Source organism: Ictalurus punctatus, chromosome 7, assembly GCF_001660625.3.
Source record: "Ictalurus punctatus breed USDA103 chromosome 7, Coco_2.0, whole genome shotgun sequence".
NCBI classification, from domain to species: domain Eukaryota; kingdom Metazoa; phylum Chordata; class Actinopteri; order Siluriformes; family Ictaluridae; genus Ictalurus; species Ictalurus punctatus.
In genome coordinates, this window is record NC_030422.2 from 12,652,600 (window position 1) to 12,671,239 (window position 18,640).

Here is an 18,640-nt window from a genome sequence, read left to right on the forward strand (position 1 = left end):
ATGAGCTCCAGCATTTATGCAGACCTTATTGAAAGCTTGGAATCAACTAAAACAGCTGAGGAGTCCTAACATACAGGCACAGGCACCCACATACATAATACAGAATTTCTATCTATCTATCTATCTATCTATCTATCTATCTATCTCTCTCTCTCACACACACACACACACACACACACACACACACACACACACACAGAACAATTCTATGAGATGACAATCTCAGACACAAATACAGTCCCCTCTGAAAGTATTGGAACAGCAAGGCCAGATCTATTGTTTTTCTATACACTGAAGAAAATTGGATTTAAGATCAAAAGATGAATGAGATGAAAGATCAGAATTTCAGCTTTCATTTCCTGATAATTACACATAGATGTGTTAAACAAATTGTAAGATGACACCTTTTGTTTGAATACACCCATTTTTTCAAGTGATCAAAAATACTGGAACATGTGACTGACAGGTGTTTCTTTTTAGCCAGGTGTGGCCTGTTAGATTGTTTACACAATTAATAACACAATTAATTTGTTCTTTATTGTTAAAAAATAAAAAATAAAAAAACTTCTTCTAACCTCGATGGAAAGGCCAAAGTGTGGAGAAGGAAAGGCTCTGCTCGTGCTCCAAATCATACAAGCTGATCGGTCAAACATTGTGGAGGTGGTGTCATGGCTGGTTGCTTCTGGAACAAGCTCACTGATCTTTATTCATGATGGCACTCATGATGGTTGCTGTGCAATTAATTTAGAAGTCTACAGGAACATTCTGTCTGCCAATTTACAGAGAAATGCATTCAATCTAGTCAGGAGGAACTTCATCATACAGCAAGACAGTGACCCAGAACACACTGCCAACACAGCAAAGGACTTCATCAGGGTAAAAAAGTAGAAGGTGGAAGGTTAGACTGGGCACCCGACCTTAACCCAATTGAGAACCATTTCACCAACTGAAGCGGAGACAGAATGGAGAACCCCCAAAACAAGCTGCAGTAAAAGCCTGGAAAAGCATCACTAAAGAAGAATGCAACAGTTTGGTGAAGTTAGTGGGTCATCGGCTTGATGTAGTTATTGCAAACAAAATTATTTACTTTAATTTACTTCAAGGCTATCTGTTCCTATGATTTTGTTCAACTAAAAATTGGGTGATATGCCACCAAAAATGCCATGTTCTAAGTTGTTGAACACATCTAGATATAAATATCTCTAAACGAAAGCTGAAATGATCAAATTCTCTTCTGAGCTCAAACCCAAATGTCTTCATTGTATAGCAAAAACAAAAGAATTGGCCTTGCTGGTCCAGTCATTTCTGAGAGGATTGTAAATCATCTAGCAGCACACAATCCGATGTCTTAAACATATTTCCTGTATACCTCTGCATCAGGCTACATTTATACACCTTATACACTGCCCCTTGACCACCCTCACTTTCCATTGTCCTGATGTACTGTTGCATTCTTAGGGATTTTTATACACTTTGACTCCACTACATTATTAGTTAGTGGTTAAAAAGGGAAAGTTCTAGTATCCTGCTTTGTTCTTAGGGTTCCACAAATGAAATGAAGATATATTTGAATATTTATCTGCCTTACTTGTGCAAAGGGCACTGAAATGGCAGATGAATACTTGTGCCTTGCTATACATACAGAGGATCTACATTAAGATATATAACTGTTCTTAATATAAAGTTCATTACAAATCATGGTGCTTTCAATTATAGCTGAACAGAGGCCGTTATGACTACATCTAAAACATGTACATCTCTCTCTCTCTCTTACACACACACACACGCAAACACACACACATTAGAACATCTGAAATAGTACTCGGACCAATAAAGCTCAGTTTGTGATCTATTTATTACTACATGCATGTTTTTGAGCTTCAGAGGATGCATTTAATATATTCACTTGTGTATACCGGGATAAACTGTATAAAGAGATATAAATCAATAATAAAGCACAAATATTTGCCAGTATGTCTGTGTCATGATTTTGAAGTCTATGTTCCAAGTCAGGAACAACCCCAATTCCGAACAAGTTGTGACAGTATTGAAAATGCAAAAAAAGAAAAAAAAAGTCATTTGAAAATTCAGTTCACCTTGTACTATATTGAAAACATGTTTTTTGATGTTTTACCTTGTGAATTGAATTTCTTTTTGAAAATATACGCATTTCAACTCTGATGACTGCAACAAACTTGAAAAAAATTGGGACAGTCGACTGTTTCCCACTGTGTAACAGCACTTTTCTTTTAATGACACTTATTACAGTTTTTTATTATTGCTATGGCAATTTTTGAATACTTTTAACAATTTTCCTAAACTCTTAACACAGCTAGCACAAAATCTGTCTGTGTAGGCTATACAATTAACACATTTCTTGTTGCTTTGACACAAAATGCATACAGTTAACACAAAAATTGAAAATGCTTGAACTTCTTTTACACACTAGCTCAGCCAAGACCAAAACAATGGATTTTTACTGACAAATGTACAAATGCTTTCACACTGTATGTCAGAACAGGTAACATCATGTTCTAAACCTAACTTATAGGATAAAGTCAAAGTGAACAGCTGTTCATATTGTGAATTGAAACACCTATATATCCCCTGTATTTTATTCCATTGCTACTGAGAAACAGCTGATTGAAGTTATGCAAATACGTCAATCACAGCTGATTCCCATCTAGGAAACACACTCAGGTGTTGAGGTTCTTTCAATAGCATTACCATATGGTATACAGTAAAAGAGCACCTCTTGGCGCTGATCTTGTTTGGAAAAGGAACAATATAGAGCAACAAAAAGAAAGTAAGAAAAATGCCTACATGAGGGAGATGATGATGTTCCTACTGGACAAGGGCAAGGGTGAGGAATACCTGGACAAGAACAACATAGAGAGAGAGGAGTTAGAATGCGTGGTGGCGCTCAGAGAATGGCCAGAGCTAGGGTAACTGATGAAATAAGAGCTACTATCATAGACCATGTCATAAAACACAGGCTATCATACATTGAGGCTGGTGAACGAGTACAACCAAATCTCAGCCGGGACACAGTGGCATACATTGTCTGGATTTTTCAAGAAACTAACAGGTAGGATATTGTATAAGGGCTCCTCTCACTGCAAAGTGTAAATACAGTCATTTTACCATGTATTACTATACAGTGACTGTATGCATGGATGGCAGATTAGAAGATGACTTTTTTCTGTTTGTATACTTTGTATTTTCACACAATAAACTGCAGCTATATTGCATATTTTTGTTATATTGCAGTAATGTCCTGTTGCAGACAGAGCCTTTACTACAGCAATTCTGTCCCTGTCTTCCTTTTTTCCATTACCCATACATTCTATAAAGCTACTCTGAGATGGGTCATTCATTTTTGTATTGAATTTCTGCAGCAAAAGAAACAAAATGCATGCATTTACTAAACCTGACAAAAAAAAAAAATGTAGAGAGGCTTCAAAAGAAATCGAAATTGAAACTGAAACTGATCTATTATCAATACAATATACTGTCTTTTGTATAAGGGCAGACCTGACACATATAAAATAAAGCAGTTTCTGTAATTCCATCTGATGCTAGTGTTTTTATGACATTGTGCTATGATTGACTAAATGTTCCTGTTGGAAGAGAACATGTGTTAGTGTTTTGCTAGACATAGTTTATTATGTTAGTGTATTATTGTACTTTGAAAATTAGTGTTGGAGTTTAGTTTACAATGTGTGATTTTGAGCATGAAATTAACCGTTTTGCCAATTGTGCGTTGGTGTGTTAAGAGTTCAGAAAAATTGCCATGGGCACTGACACACCCCCTACCATGACATATGCTGGCTTTTGGACCTGACGCTGGTTCTTTTCCTCTTTGGACCAGAGAACACGACAGCTGTTTAGTCCAAAAACTATTTGAAATGTTGACTCGTCGGGTCACAAAACACGATTCCACTGTGCGACTGTCCATCTCAGATGAGACCCAGCCCAGAGAAGTTGTCGGCGCTTCTGGACAGTGTTGATGTATGACTTTTGCTTTGCATAGTAAAGCCTTAACTTGCATCTGTGGATGCAGCGGAGAATGGTGTTGATTGACAATGGTTTACCAAAGTATTCCCGAGCCCATGTCAGGATATCCAGTACACACTATACTGGAACATGTGACTGACAGGTGTTTCTTGTTGCCCAGGTGTGGCCTATTAGATTGATTGTTTACACAGTTAATAGCTCTGAATGTTTACTCTGGGTTTAAGCCCTGGGTTTCACCTGTGAAGACTGCATTTGTTGTTTCACATCAAAAAACTATGCAGTTGATTAAGTAAAACATCAAATACCTTGTCTTTATACATTTTTTGTTTAAATACAAGTCAAAGTACATTTAGAAATCACTCCTCTTTTTTCAGAATTGGGGTTGTATGAGCTAAAACCTCTTAAACCTGAAATACTTGTATAAGCGTATTCTCAACACTCCTGACATTACTGTTCATCACTGGTCCAAGCTTGGTCCATAATTAAGTCACAAATTTATCCACAAATATTGTATCATCTTGTTCTTGTGATGCACAGCTTTTGTGTAGTTGAAGTCTAAAAGAAAGTTACTGAATATAACATTTTTCAAAACTAGGCACTTTTAAGGTACTGCCATTTTGTCACTATTCTTGTGCCTGCAATCGCTAGCAGATTACTTATGAACGTGAAATACAGTTTACATACCTCTTGCAGAATCTGCTAAATAATAATTTCAAAATAATAATAAGAGGAATCATTACATTAGCATTTTTTTTTATTTAGTACTGCCATAAATAAACTTTTTTTTTTTTTTTTGAAAATTAATGAATGTTTGCACCTTTTGTAATAGTTGTGTCCCTCAATTGTCCTTAGTGTGAAAAGATGGATCTCAACATCATATCGCTAGTGTTGGAAAGGGGTAAAATATGAAGAAGATGCTGGAAAAGCAAAGAATGTGCAGGACCTGGAGGATTTTTCTGAAGAACAGTGGGCAGTTTGACTACTCAGGACAAACAAGGGACTCATGAACAACTATCACAAAACATAAAAACAGTCGCTGATCATCCAGGTAACGACACACAGTACTAAGAATCAAGCGAGTATAAACTTTTGAACTGGTTCATTTGAGCAAATCCAGCTATTATTATTATGTCTTGTGGACTATATGTAAACATCTGTTATGTGAAATATTTTTTTTTTTTTTTTTTTAGGTTAGTACTGAATAAAAAACAAAATGCAATTGTAATGATTCCTCTTGTTTTATTTATTTTTGTAATTATTAACATTTTGTAGATTCTGCAAGGGTTGTGTAAATTTATGAGCAGAACTGTATGTTTTCATGGAAAATTCAGGATAGCAATTAGTTGATCTAGTGTTCTAAATGAGCACAAACTGTACCACATTAATTTTGTATTTTTCCACAGTCTTACTAAAACTAAAGTTAGATGGGTATATTGATTCAGTAATTTCATTTTGAGAAAATGTTCCATAATTGTCACAGAGAGCATCCAGTGTGTCTCTTTAAAATGGGTGTAATTACAAAACAACTCTTGCTAATTCAATTTATACATTAGCTCTTAAATATTTGTTCTTAATTCGGGGTGTGGGTTGGCGGGAATGGTTAGATTTAGAAGTGTCAAGCCAGAGTGGTTTGAGCTGATATGGAGGTTACAGTAACACAAATAATCACTCTTTACACCCATGATGAGCAGAAAAGCTTTTCAGAACACACGTCAAGCCTTGACGCGGTTGGGCTACAGCAGCAGAAGACCACACCGGGTTCCTCTCCATTCAGCCAATAACAGGAATCTGAAGCTACAGTGGGCATAGGCTCTGGGATCACATTTCATTCTGTTTGATGTGAACATTAGCTGAATCTCTTTACCTGTATATGCATGATTTAATGCATTACAATGCTCCCACATGAGTAGCTGATAATTGAATGAATGATCAAGGGTGCAGGTGTTCATATTAATGTGACCAGTGAGTATATTACAAAAATTCTAAACTGTTATACCAATACTTGCAATCTGTATATACAATACAATACAATCATGCAATACAAAGTCAAAACTGATACAAGGAGGCATCATTTATGTCTTTTATTGTGCATCATTTTGTCATCAGAAACCTTTTGTCATCAACCAAACTCTCTTCTATAATCACACAGCTATAGCCAATTACACAAAAACGTCTTTACAATCTTTACAAAAAAAGATTATTCAGGCTCTGTAGATATTATTGTTTTCCCTTCTTTAACATCAAATCAGGAAGGACCAGTTAATTGGCTGATGTATTAGATCACTAAAGCAGGAAAAACAAACAATAAAATATGCAGGGTAGGAGTATTTTAGGACAAGGGCTGAGAACCAGTGTAGTAAGGCTTAATACCAAGTTTGATATCAGGATTAGTCCAGAATTTGGATTTGGTCGCTTTGTTGTCAGTTCATTCAGATGATGAGAAAGCGGCTTGTGGAAAGAGCTTGTGCCCACTGATCAGTGACAAAGGATCATTAAGGCATCACTGATTAGTCGATTGGTGGCAGCTGCTTCTCAATGAATTGTTTTATATCCATCATTTCCTGTTGAGCGGAAAGATAAAAACAGGGTTGGTTATGAATCCACCAAAGCTTGGTCCTCAGAGTTTATTATACATTATCCAGTCTGTACCATTTTTTTGTGATTGTTGTGGTCAAAATGCTTGATTGTGCTATGTTTTTTCTCAAAATTTGTGATGTAATTTGCGGAGTTGTTTGTACTTTATTGCGAAAACTACTTGAATTGGAAAAATTGCAATTGCACAAAGTTGTTTTGCACAGTCTTTTGCAGTGATGTTTATTGGTAAATGAGACCTTTTAGCTGTACTCATGTTCATTGCATGTGAATCGAAGAGGGCTTTGACTGAATGCGCATTGTGATGAGGTCATGTGACGTGTCGACCAAAATCTGCAATAATTTAGACAAATTTCAAGCTCCTCCAAATAGGGCGGAGTTTTGCATTAATTTCTGTGAAATCCTGGAGGGAATGATTATCAGGTGTATTAACTAAACAAAAGTCAAGAGAAGGGTTGACACTGGCTCATTAATTAGGGGACAGACCTCTTGGCAGGCACTGTGGGGCATCCCGGGATATGTTTTGAAGGTGATGCTGTTAGGATTGAGCATGGTCTTGAGTTTCTCCACTGTGAGACACCCAAATATCAATGGAACCAGAGGATCTGCCTCACCATGACACTGCAGCACTGGTATTCCCTTATTAGTGCCAATCACTGACTATGCAGATACATACAGAGAGCGAGAGATTCATAATCATACTGCATATAAATATGTAAAAGATCTAGATCTGGATTCATCCACACACTAGCAGAATGGAGAGAAAAGCAGAAATACACACACTGGAAATGTACTGTATACCTTTGAGAGAGAGTTCCTGAGAGGCAGCCAGCAGCTCAGAGCAACAACACCTGCGAGTTTCTGATGAGTTTTTAGAGCTGTGTAAAGAGATAGTGCACCACCCTAAACACACATAAATACAAAGAGATTTAATCAAGAACATACTACCAGTACTGCATACTACATACAGTATTATCCATCATGTGTAAATGACAATTTAATTATAGCAAACAAATTCACTACTTATGATCGTTCACATCAGGGAATCAAACCAGTCACAGAATTCATGAGAATATTCAGCAAGTACTTTTTACAGTAATTAAATTTCTCACCTGAGAAAAGCCACCCAATACGATACGATGAGATGGAATTCCATTTTTTACCTCCTGATCAATCAAAGCATTGACTGCAATTGGAAACAGAAATGAGTGCACATAAAAACATGGAACACATTTAGAAGAATGTTTGCACCTTTCACTAAACATTGAAGATGTACACACTGCTTTCTGCAGCTTTTTTTATCCCAGTTTCATCCTCCACTGCATCCGGACCCAACCCAATGATATCAAACCTGTGACACAGTACACAAATCATATTAAATTACCCGAATAATGACTGATTCTGAGGACTGCGCTATCAAGGTAAAATTTGAAAGGGTAACTGATACTTACCAGGAAGGCATTGCCATGTTCATGTTAAGGGTAACTGGCATGACTGGTCTGGCATAATTCATGAGAGAAAGAAAGGGAGAAGAAAATGAAATAACTCTACTTGGGACATTTATTTGATAGATTTGCTTGTATTTGATAATATGAGGCATCATACGTACGCATGGGGGCAAATGTACTTGACATAAGGAGTCCTGATCGCAGCCATTGCGTCAGCCCAGCCATGCCTAATGGAAATAATAATAAGTTATAATTATATCGATGTGGCAATTAAATTTTGCTAATCACGCTTAAGTAAGGGGTGTGCACTCCTTACCCTGTATCTCCCAGGCCATGGAGAAAGATGACCTGGAAATTTAAGCAAACATCCATGTCACTGCTAAATACCATGTGTTACATTTATAATAATCGCACTGTTGCATATTCAGACCCAGCTGTAGCCAAACAAATTATTCAGTCAGAATAAGAAGACACTTTTTCATTAATGCAACATTATAGCTACAATATCTTCAGCCATTCTATAAGATAAACCTGCCATATAGTGGGTGTTTATAAGTGTGCAATTACTGACTGTAGCATATTTCAGGCTAAGCACAGATTCTCAGCCAAGCTTTTCCACCAATAGGTAGAATAACCAAAGGTCCACTGGTGATTAAATATTATTTAGGTGGTCTACCCTGCTGGTCTACCTTGCACTTGTACAGTGTCCTCTGGGAAGGCCTTCCACTAGATTTTTGGAAAATGACTGTGGGGATTTACTCATTCAGCCACAAGAGCATTAGTGAGGTTGGGCACTGATGCTGGGTGAGGAGGCCTGGGGTGCAGTCTGGGTTCCTGTCCCACAGGTGTTCAGTAGGGTTGAGGTCAGGGCTCTGTGCAGGCCACTCAATTTCTTCCACTCCAACCTTGGCTGTGTTCGAAAATGTGTACTCTGACACTGCCTATTGCTCGTCTGTTGATACAGTATGTACTGCTCAGTAAAAGTGTCCAGCATGAATACAATCTGGATGTACTACAACCTCCATGTTGTCACTGTCATGTGACTACAACTTAAAAAGAGCCGAAGTGTTGCCGTCTGCCATTTTTTATACTGACAAGTCTTCCGCACCAGTCCCATTGCCTTATGGGATAACACAGTGTCCACTGGTTCTCATCTGCAGAATCTCGGCGGAAGCAGTAGGTCATCTGGGTATTTCTCGCCTACTGATATATGAATACTGAGAATTCAGACATATTACTCCTTTGACATACTGCTTTTTGCCTACTGTATAGTAGGGATATTCGGATGAAGCCCATGTCTTCATGGACCTCGCCATCATACTGCAACAGGTTTGAGCCCCTTAGTTCCCATGAAGAGAAATTGTAATGCTATAGCATACAAAGACATGAAAGGCAGTTGTGTGCTTCCAACTTTGTGGCACAGTGTGGGGAAGAACCACATGTGGGTATGATGGTCAGGTGTCGACAGAGATAAGGTCATATAGTGTGTAACAAGTAAGTTCATACCAATATGCCGTTACTATTTCACTATACAGGAGTACAGGTGTGTATGTCTTACCGCCGCTGTAGCTTTGCGGGCGGCCGGCACAATGGCGGGGAGCGGCGCGGACATGTTATTCCCGCACATATACCAGAGAGCAGGGTGACATTCAGTAGTAGAACAAGCTTGCAATGTGCCGCGTGTAAATTAAGACTTTGGTTTTCTAACCCAAATCGAATAAACCATACCGGTAATAAAATGCAGTAAGCCTCGACTTTCACTATTTCTAAGTGGTTGTGGAGTGGCTAGGTTAGAGCCATGTTTATGCTGAACGTAACCTTTCACATTTAACAGTCTAATACAGCTCTCCGTTCAGCTCTAGTCGTATATGTTTATGTTTTAAATACGATAGGTGAATGAAAAGCCTGATCCTGGGTCAGCATTTTCATAAACACTTAGCCATACTCTAAACTGTCACAGGAAGTCCCGCCTTTATGACGCCTCCTGTATGTGGCTCCTGATTGGTGGAATTTTAATATTATGACGCATCCGTGAGTGCTATTGGTTCATCACGTACCAATAACCCTGATGGAGAGTTGGGTGTGCGGTGGCAATTACAGCAGTTGACGTTTAACGCTGGCATTGAAACCAGCCTAAAGATAAAATCCTGAGCTGACTTCAAAAACATTCTTAGCGACTGTTACCTTCTCTATATTTACATCAATTTTTGGGGTTTGTAATATTCCACACAGATCTAAAAACATTTTATGGGCACACTTTGAGAATCTGTTGTAAAACTGGGCCACGCATGTGCTGCTGCGAGTCGAAATGGGATCCTTTAAGATCCTTTATATGATTTTCTGAGAACATTTACTTTTGGAGAATGGTCTTATTATTATTATTATTATTATTATTATTATTATTATTAGTTCAAGCTGAATAACATATCTGTAGTCTGTTGTATCCCTAATATAGGCTATACTATGTATGATGACAAGTGTAATTCATTGTGATGTAATTTAGGTTACATTATTTAAAAAAAAATGTATATGCTGTCAGAGTTTAAAGTGTTGTGCCGCCTCACACCACCTCATCGTGGATCAGTTCCCCATAAGAGCACTCCCCATCGTATTTTATAACTTGCATGTATAATATTATAGTTGTTTTAATTATTAATGAAGTAAAACATTTGTACATGGCTTTATTTATTGATATTAGTGCACACATTTTTAAAATCAATTTGGAGAGCTTCCATCCAATTTATGCACATAATGCAAATAATAAAATGAAAATGCGTTCACAGAATTAAAGCATTTTTCTGTCAGCAGCTCGTTTTATTAAATGTTCATTATCGTTTGGTAGTTATACCAAGTTGAATACAGTTACAGAATACAGCTACTCCATAAAACAGGTGACTCAACGGTGTCTCTTGTAGGGGATGTAGCTCAGTGGTAGAGCGCATGCTTTGCATGTATGAGGCCCCGGGTTCAATCCCCGGCATCTCCACATGGTTCTTATGTTTTCACAAGTACTCCGTGAGAATTTGTTTGTAATTATTATTATTAAATAGTATTCACATGTGAATAGAAATCACATGCATCATGAGTATAATTTATAATGTTTTTTTTATTAATAGACAAAATGTCTTCATTATTGGTATTCTGACTGATGATTTTAAAATATGATTAGCTCCGTATACAGTTTTCATATTCTTTGATATTATTTTCAGAATAAGTCTAGTGACATTGTGGTACATTTCTGTTACAAATATATACTTGAAATGAAACGTTTAGATACCCTGAACTGTGCACAGACATTTGACAGGAAGTTCCTGCACTTCCTTATCTTGCTCGATGTTTTTCCGGTGCGCTGTACCACGTGTCTGTTCGCCATGACACTTGCCCTTGATTAGGTTGTCTAGCAAATGTGCAGCAAGGCAAATGTCTGTGTCCAAGACCACAGGTGGTAAAAGTATAGACATTTTAAGAAATTTACCACGGATAACCCTAGCTAACCTTCGGCCAAATCCTGGTGCAAGGAAAAATGTAAGTCATGTTTCTGTGTGAACTAGCAGTGTTCTCTTTAGCTAGCAGGTTAGCTTGTTAGCCAGCGAAATGTTGAATATGAGAAAACTTGTCTCTGAACAGTTATACTCAGTTAAAAAATTGTTTCGATACTTTAGGTGTTAATTATAGTTTTTCAGTGCAGTGAATTAGTACTGGGCTGTTAAGAGAAACTTTGTACTTTTGTACCTTTAAAAGAAAAAGTGGAATAAGGGAAAGTAGGTTCAGTGTAGATTCATATACCCAGCAGGGTCAGTCTGCCAAGGTGTGTATTCTGCTTTTACTTGACCACGAGAACCCCAGTGCTATACAATCTCTTTTACAAACAAGTCCTGACCAGAAGCGTGGCATACATGGAAATCTGACCAGATTAGATTTTTCGGGGGGGGAGGTGTGTTTGTTTGTTTTTGTTTGTTTTTACACAATGTTTGAAAAAGAAGTTTTGGTTTTATGATGAGTCCCTAGTCTAGTCACTGTCCATGTTGCATTCAGTCAGTAAGGTAAGGGGATTTTTAAAATGTTTTGGTAAAGGATGTAATAGGGTTGGGCAATGGGATTAAGATGTTACTCCCTGTAACAACATTATGGTTACATATAGGGCTGGGCGATGTGACAAAAATATCACGATACTAGAGGACATTTCTATAATATATAATTTAGCTAACAAACTGTCTGCAAATCAGTGGTAAAATAAACAAAAGCCATTAAGCTGAGTTTGACAATAATTTTATTAATGCCTACAAAGAAAATTTAAGGTTTTTCCCCCCCCCGTCAGATCAACGGTATCCATTTGATACCATTTAATTTGTAATTAGCAAAAATGTAAAAAAAATAAATAAAAAAATACATAGTCAAACCAACGATATCTCAGAAAAGTTTATTGTGAAATCATTTATCATGATATTAGTGGTATATCAAAACATCGCCCAGCCCTAGTTACAAGCTTAGAAATTGTGATGCATAATGTGTATTGTGAAAGTGCCTTTAGATAATATTTTGTCATTTTGTTAACCCATAGGAAGTTGGTGAATCCTTTCAATATTCTTCTCCTTCGATCTCTAGATTGAGCATCGTGCATATTTTATAATTCATTTTGCACTGATAACAGCTGGCAGGCAGACTGCCGATACATTGGTACTTTTTAGTGTTAGTAACAAACCAAGCGTGGTCTGATATTAATTGGCAATAGCAAGGCATCTGAAGAATATACTTGCAGCTGAAACATAGGAGTGATACCCAGGATTAATTTCTCTTACAACAGCCAAGTGTCCTGAATGCATTAATGTATGAGCACTGAGCAGACTGCTGAAATTAAAAGCAGGTTCTAAAAAAACGTCTAGAATAATTTCTAGAAGTACAGTGTTATCCTCTTGGAATGGACAAATTGATCCCAAAGATCTGAAATAAAGATCTAGTCTACTTAATCAATCCCTGAGTTACGGTATTTAGATCCGTGTTGACTGATCCAAAGCTTAATGAGAAGCATAAAGAGTTAAATCGTATAGGTTTTTAAAGTGAGGAAGTGTGGCTTGTATAGTTAAAATAATGCTTGTCTACAGGAAAAGCGTCGGGGCCGGGGGATGCATGGTGGGAATAAAAGCGGACGGGGTCACAAAGGTGAGCGGCAGCGTGGTAATCGTCCCCGCCTAGGCTTTGAAGGAGGCCAAACCCCATTCTACCTGCTCATTCCTAAATATGGCTACAATGAGGGGCACAGGTGGGGAAAAAACTACACTGCTCACTTGCTAGACTTCTTGTCTAATGTTAAAGAACATGTAGGTTGTACTCATGGCAGGATCCTTTTCCACAACCTCATTGATTTAAACATAACTGTATGTGTATTTGTCTTCAGCCGTCGCCAGCAGTACCCGCCACTCACTCTGAGGAGGCTGCAGTATTTAATAGACCTTGGCCGTGTGGATCCGTCCCAGCCCATAGACCTCACGCAGCTGTTCAACGGCAGAGGAGTCACGATCCAACCACTCAAACGTGATTATGGGGTCCACCTAGTAGAAGAGGTTTCTGCATTATTATTATTATTATTATTATTATTATTATTATTATTATCATCATAATGTCTGACGTAAAGGGGGTGGGGTGGGGAATTCATGTCACACTCAGGAAGAAATCATTACCAAGTGAAAAACGTTTCATGGCATGTGGAAAACATGCAAAAATCCAAAGTAAAACCTTTTTTGTGGTTGCTTGATATCTCTACTGGAATACAGAATTTTTGCCAAAGTATTGCCACTCCTCTGAACGTTGTTTTTGACAATCTGCATTGCATTCCATCTAAAGCGGTGCAGCATGCAAGTATGAAAAAATGAATGTGTGACTTACAAGTCCATTGGCAAAATGATACCTAACATGAAACAGTACATTCTCCTGAATTAAGTTTGTTCATCTTGGTATGCTCTACTGAAACGTTTGGACCATTTTCTGTTTCAAAATAATAAAGAAATAGCCAGGAAAATGCTGATTAGCAGATTTGTTCCATATAGGTACATCTCTAAATGTTGCTTACAGCCACCCAGAAATGTCTGCTTCATCAATTGCAGGTTAGTTTCTTAACCACGACCCAAACACAGTAGACTACTTGTGATTGGACAGTTCCTTCAGCTCATTGTGGCACAAATGCTGCAGAGATTTAGCTGGAATTCAGTGAAGACAACGTTTGGTGAAATGCATTGTTGGGAGAGTACATCCAGGCCGAGCTGATTGCATTTCAAAGGTTTTCTTTTTTGCCTGTTTTCCTCATGTTCTTTCTGGGTTTTTCCCCTGATAACGATTGTATTTAATTGTGACAAATTCCTCACCATTACTTCCTAATTAGGCTGAAATTAATCAGATTGTCCAGAAGGGGGCAGCAGTCAGTCATTTTTAAGATTCTTGCATTAAGAGCCAACTAAAAAGCATTCTTGTGTCCGTTCAAGGGAGCTGACATCTTCTGTGCTAAGGTGAATCTGGAGGTTCAGCGTGCTTCTGAAGCTGCCATTGCTGCAGTGGAACGCAATGGTGGTGTAATCTCAACCAGCTACTATGACCCTCGCAGCCTAGGTGAGTCACACAGTGTACATACACATGTAAATATACATGTAATATGAAGTCAACTGGCAATTATAATACATTCTGGCAACTAAAAAATTGTTACACTGTTTATTGTATTATATTGTAGGGGTTGGAGATATGACTGTTAGATTGTGAACAAGTAAAATATCAGTTACCATACCATAGTACACATTCTGCAATTAAAAACGCTCAGACATGGCATCCCAAGCTATTTTATGAACCAGACTTTACTCTGTTTGCTAGTCCAGCTCGCTCTCTCCCTAAGAGACACACACAGAAACTAATAATAATCACGAGTAAGCTGTTCCTTAGATTTTGTTTCTTCCTTGTTTTGTTTGGTTACATGATCGCATGGCTGACAACATAGAGGAGCTGAAGCGTAAAATATGGAACTACTGGACTGCATAGTAGACATGGCACAGCAACGGTTGTTTGCAAAATATGCAAAGGCAAGACTTTCACTTTGAGAAAACATGACTAATTTGTTGAAGCCACCAACATGCACCCAAACAGTATAGTGAAAACCTGAACACAAACACAGAGGGCATATGTGAACTGCAACACAGCCAGAAACAGGGCTGAAGTAAACAAATGCATTGGAAAAGGCCACCCCTCATGAGAAAACAAGTAATCACTGATGCCGTGACATTTTACATGACCAAGGATGTAGTACCCATCAGAACAGTCAGAAAAATATACTGCTTAAAAACAAACTTACACTGCCATTCCTTAGCTGTACACAGAATGCTGAGAGAAGTGCAATAAAAACCAGAATTAAGCATGAGTAGCTTATTTTAAAAATGTTAAATAATGTAAAACCAGCTCAGTTTATGTATTCAGTCAATCCCTCCAGGATTTTGCGATCACAGAAATGAACACAAAAGCAAGCAAACTCCAAAATCGGGCTTGCAATTTTTCAAAATGATCACAGATTTTGTGCAGATTTTGGCCCTACTTCAGTTCACGTGCGTCGAACATGAGCACAGCTAAAAGGTCTCATTTACCAACAAACATCACCGCGAAAGGCCGTACTAAACAAGTTCATGCAATTGCAATTTCGCCAATTAAAATTGCATCGCAAAATAATTAAAAAAAAAAAACAGTAGCAAAATCAAGCATTTTTGTCTAAAATAATCACAAAAAAATTAGTAAAATCATATACGGACTGATTCAGTATTTATACATATATAAATACTCCCTTCCCTGTCAGTCTCCTTTCTGTTTATTGCACTGAAATACTGAATACATTAGCAAAGCTGATGTTCTTTTTATTTAGGATATATGCAATCCATGCTTGATATCATTTGTCAGGAAGTGACTTTATTAAAATTAGTCTGAAAAGGTACTTTGGCCTAAGTGGTTATTCTTTCAGGTTATGTTTCCTTCTAGAGCTATATTTGCATCTATAGGGAAGTTAGTTTGGTTGTTCTTTGATAAGTAACCTGCAAAATAGTATTAAAAAAATTAAATGAAAATAAATTTTGAGGTCCAGCCTGAAAAAAAATAATCATAATATTTTTACCCAGATTTGCCACCCCTACAATATTGTGCAACTTATTCTAACCTTCCCCTTTTGTGTGTGTGTTTGTGTTTTGCTGCAGAAATCCTTGTCAAACCAGTGCCATTCTTCATGACCGGCCAGCCCATTCCTAAGCGGATGCTTCCCGGTGAAGACCTCCTTCCATACTACGTGGATGCTAATAACCGTGGTTATCTTGCTGATCCAGAGCAGATCCAGGCCGCTCGGCTTGCACTGGCAAAGAAATATGGCTACACATTACCAGACGTATCAACGGAAGCAATATGCAAAATGTTAGCAGAGAGGAAGGACCCGCGACAGATCTTTTTTGGTTTGGCCCCAGGCTGGGTAGTAAATTTGGCAGAGAAAAAGATCCTTAAACCCACTGACAAGGATGTATTGAAGTACTACAGTTCATAATATGTAATGTGGCTTAATGACACGCACAAGCCAGTTTTCTGAGTGATATTTGTGTAAATATGTATTTCTTTTGTTAATCAGTAATAAATTGTCACCATGCTTAAAGCTTGGTTTGCAGTGGTAATGTTTTTGCTTCCTTCCATTACGTAGCTGTTGAATAGTCCAGTTTCCCACTTTTTATCGAGGTAGTCATTATGAAGACTTTGAGTACAAGTGTATTACTAACATATCTTCTTTCCCCTTATCTGCAATATAGGGAATCCACCCAACAGTCAAACATGTAATTCACTGTCTCTCCTAATCAGTGCATAGTAAAAGCAGTTTGTATTTTATGGAATAAATTACACCCCTACCCACCACTGCCTAACAAAGCTGTCTTTCCCTCTGTGTTGAGGAAAGGTCAGTAGGAAATACGTGGATGAAAAGTATTTATTTCTACCAAGTTCCTATATTAATATTATGGCTTAAAAGGGCAATTATGTGTATGTCAGGATCTTTACAGTAATTAGGAGAAAACCTAATGCATCACCACCCCATGGAAAACTAATCTCAAAAACCTACCAACATGGTTGATATGGTTGTGAGTATACAGTAGCTTCGGTTTAACCAAGGTCATTTTTTTATGACTTAAGTCAGGTTTCCCCAATTCTGTCAACAAATAACAAGACTACAGTTATTTCCTTTAATATACCTTGCTGGAAAATCCAACTTAGTCTGACCAAACTATAGGCCATGATGGTGGACCACCTTTGCCAATTGATAAGTGGTTTCTGAATTACTGCTACTAATGCTAAGAAAATACTACAGCTGTAATTTATTGATCAATTTAGTCAACTAATATAGAAGCTGGAATATAGAGTATATACTCTCAGAAATAAAGGAACCAAACAGTATGTTTCCTCGTCACTAAGGTGGTACAGTCAAGCCTACATCGATTGTAACTTGTGCATCTTTATACACTATATGGCCAAAACTAGGTGGACACCTGACCAAGACAACCAGATGTGCCTGCTGAATATCCATTTCCAGAAGCATTAATATGGAATTGGTCTTTGCTCCTATAATAGCCTCCAGTCTTCTAGGAAGTCTTTCCATTAGATTTTGGAGCATAGGACATGAAGGCCTAGTGTGCAGTCGGTTTTCCAGGTCTTCAGTGGGATTGAGGACAGGCTAATCTTCCGCAAACAAATTTGGCAAACCATGTCTTAATGGACCTCGCTTTGTGTACAGTGAGCAATGTCATGTTGGAACATGTTTGGGCTTGTTAGTTCCAGTGAAGAGAAATCTTAATGGTACAGTATTCTAGAGTCATTCTAGTCAATTGTGTGCTCCTAATTTTGTGGCAACAGTATGCTACATGCAACGTCCCAGCCCAGGTAAATGCTACATACTAAAGGTAGAAAATATATACCATTGATTCTACCACCACATCAACAAGAACAAGTACAGTTTGAAATGCTGGGTTTATTTCTGAGAGTGTACCAGGGGCATTTCTGAAGAGAAGAAATTAGGATCAACTGGAGCAGGTGAGGGGGAAACGCAGGGAAAATAGCAGGCTTGGGTGTCTGAAAACAGGAACCAGCTGCATTTCTCCGGCCTCTGTTTTGTGTGTGTATGTAGATGGAGACCAGGCAAAGCGGCTGTGAACGTGGTGTTACTCACATACAGCTGTATCCGGGCCGAAGGCGCTGATTCTCCATCAACCTGCTGGAGGAAAAATAAAACAAAACAATCAGCAGGCAGTATAAGGATAAACTCTAATACAGGAGGAAAAATAACTGGACTGTGCAATCACCTCAAATGTGCCAACATATTTCCTGTAGATTTTCCAAAGCACCTTGATAATCGCTTCATGATATGTCCTGAGGTGAAGTGTCCTCACCTACCCGAGGAATTCCTGACATTCTGACTGAATTCCGACGGAAATGTCGCTAATGAAGAGCAAACAGCTGAATTCAGGACAATGCAGGCTGAAGCACTGCATAATTCATCCATAATTTGTGTTCTCCATCCAGATTGTCAAAAATGACAG

At 38.0% G+C, this 18,640-nt stretch overlaps 3 protein-coding genes, 1 long non-coding RNA gene and 1 other non-coding gene across 7 annotated transcripts in view; 3 read left to right on the forward strand and 2 right to left on the reverse strand.

Annotated features, from left to right (window-relative positions):
• LOC100528522 (regulator of G-protein signaling 20) overlaps positions 1–542 on the forward strand; it is a 5,168-nt gene extending 4,626 nt beyond the window's left edge. Inside the window, 1 exon segment of the mRNA NM_001200792.1 lies at positions 1–542. This exon segment is cut by the window's left edge and continues 126 nt beyond it. Coding sequence (NP_001187721.1) covers positions 1–69 — 69 coding nt within the window. The 3' untranslated portion in view covers positions 70–542.
• LOC128633096 (uncharacterized) overlaps positions 1–4,156 on the reverse strand; it is a 5,691-nt gene extending 1,535 nt beyond the window's left edge. The window contains exons 1-2 of the long non-coding RNA XR_008396769.1: positions 3,817–4,156; positions 2,824–2,874 (exon numbers count right to left, since the gene is read on the reverse strand). This is a non-coding gene — a long non-coding RNA (uncharacterized LOC128633096). The remainder of the gene's footprint in view (positions 1–2,823; positions 2,875–3,816) is intronic.
• A 1,927-nt stretch (positions 4,157–6,083) lies between these two features.
• lypla1 (lysophospholipase 1) lies at positions 6,084–9,954 on the reverse strand. 3 transcript variants are annotated; one of them, XM_017472806.3, is made up of 9 exons: positions 9,616–9,933; positions 8,374–8,405; positions 8,219–8,284; positions 8,061–8,108; positions 7,890–7,960; positions 7,722–7,795; positions 7,411–7,512; positions 7,096–7,269; positions 6,084–6,578 (listed from the first exon to the last, which is right to left on the reverse strand). In XM_017472806.3, the coding sequence occupies exons 1-9, from the start codon at positions 9,682–9,684 to the stop codon at positions 6,525–6,527; spliced, it is 690 nt and encodes a 229-aa protein (XP_017328295.1). In that variant the 5' UTR covers positions 9,685–9,933; the 3' UTR covers positions 6,084–6,524. The 3 variants fall into 3 exon arrangements, with proteins under 3 accessions (XP_017328295.1, XP_017328296.1, XP_017328297.1); XM_017472807.3 differs by having other exon boundaries at positions 8,061–8,103; positions 9,616–9,916; XM_017472808.3 differs by lacking the exon at positions 7,096–7,269 and having other exon boundaries at positions 9,616–9,954.
• Positions 9,955–10,971: 1,017 nt separating this feature from the next.
• Positions 10,972–11,043, forward strand: trnaa-ugc (transfer RNA alanine (anticodon UGC)). Its single transcript has one exon. It is a non-coding gene; the product is annotated as a tRNA-Ala (tRNA).
• Positions 11,044–11,443: 400 nt separating this feature from the next.
• mrpl15 (mitochondrial ribosomal protein L15) lies at positions 11,444–16,708 on the forward strand. Its single transcript, NM_001200650.2, is given in 5 exon segments — positions 11,444–11,582; positions 13,160–13,317; positions 13,453–13,618; positions 14,534–14,657; positions 16,271–16,708. Coding segments are annotated over 5 exon segments (891 nt in total). The 5' UTR covers positions 11,444–11,477; the 3' UTR covers positions 16,609–16,708.
• Positions 16,709–18,640: the final 1,932 nt, after the last annotated feature.

Excerpts from the sequence above, each read along its gene's own strand:
- lypla1 (XM_017472806.3), bottom strand. The coding sequence starts at position 9,684 with ATGTGCGGGAATAACATGTCCGCGCCGCTCCCCGCCATTGTGCCGGCC. Across the intron at positions 8,406-9,615 it reads CCCGCAAAGCTACAGCGGCG|GTCATCTTTCTCCATGGCCT; the intron begins GTAAGACATACA and ends TTAAATTTCCAG. Across the intron at positions 7,270-7,410 it reads TCAGGAACTCTCTCTCAAAG|TCAGTGATTGGCACTAATAA; the intron begins GTATACAGTACA and ends GTATCTGCATAG.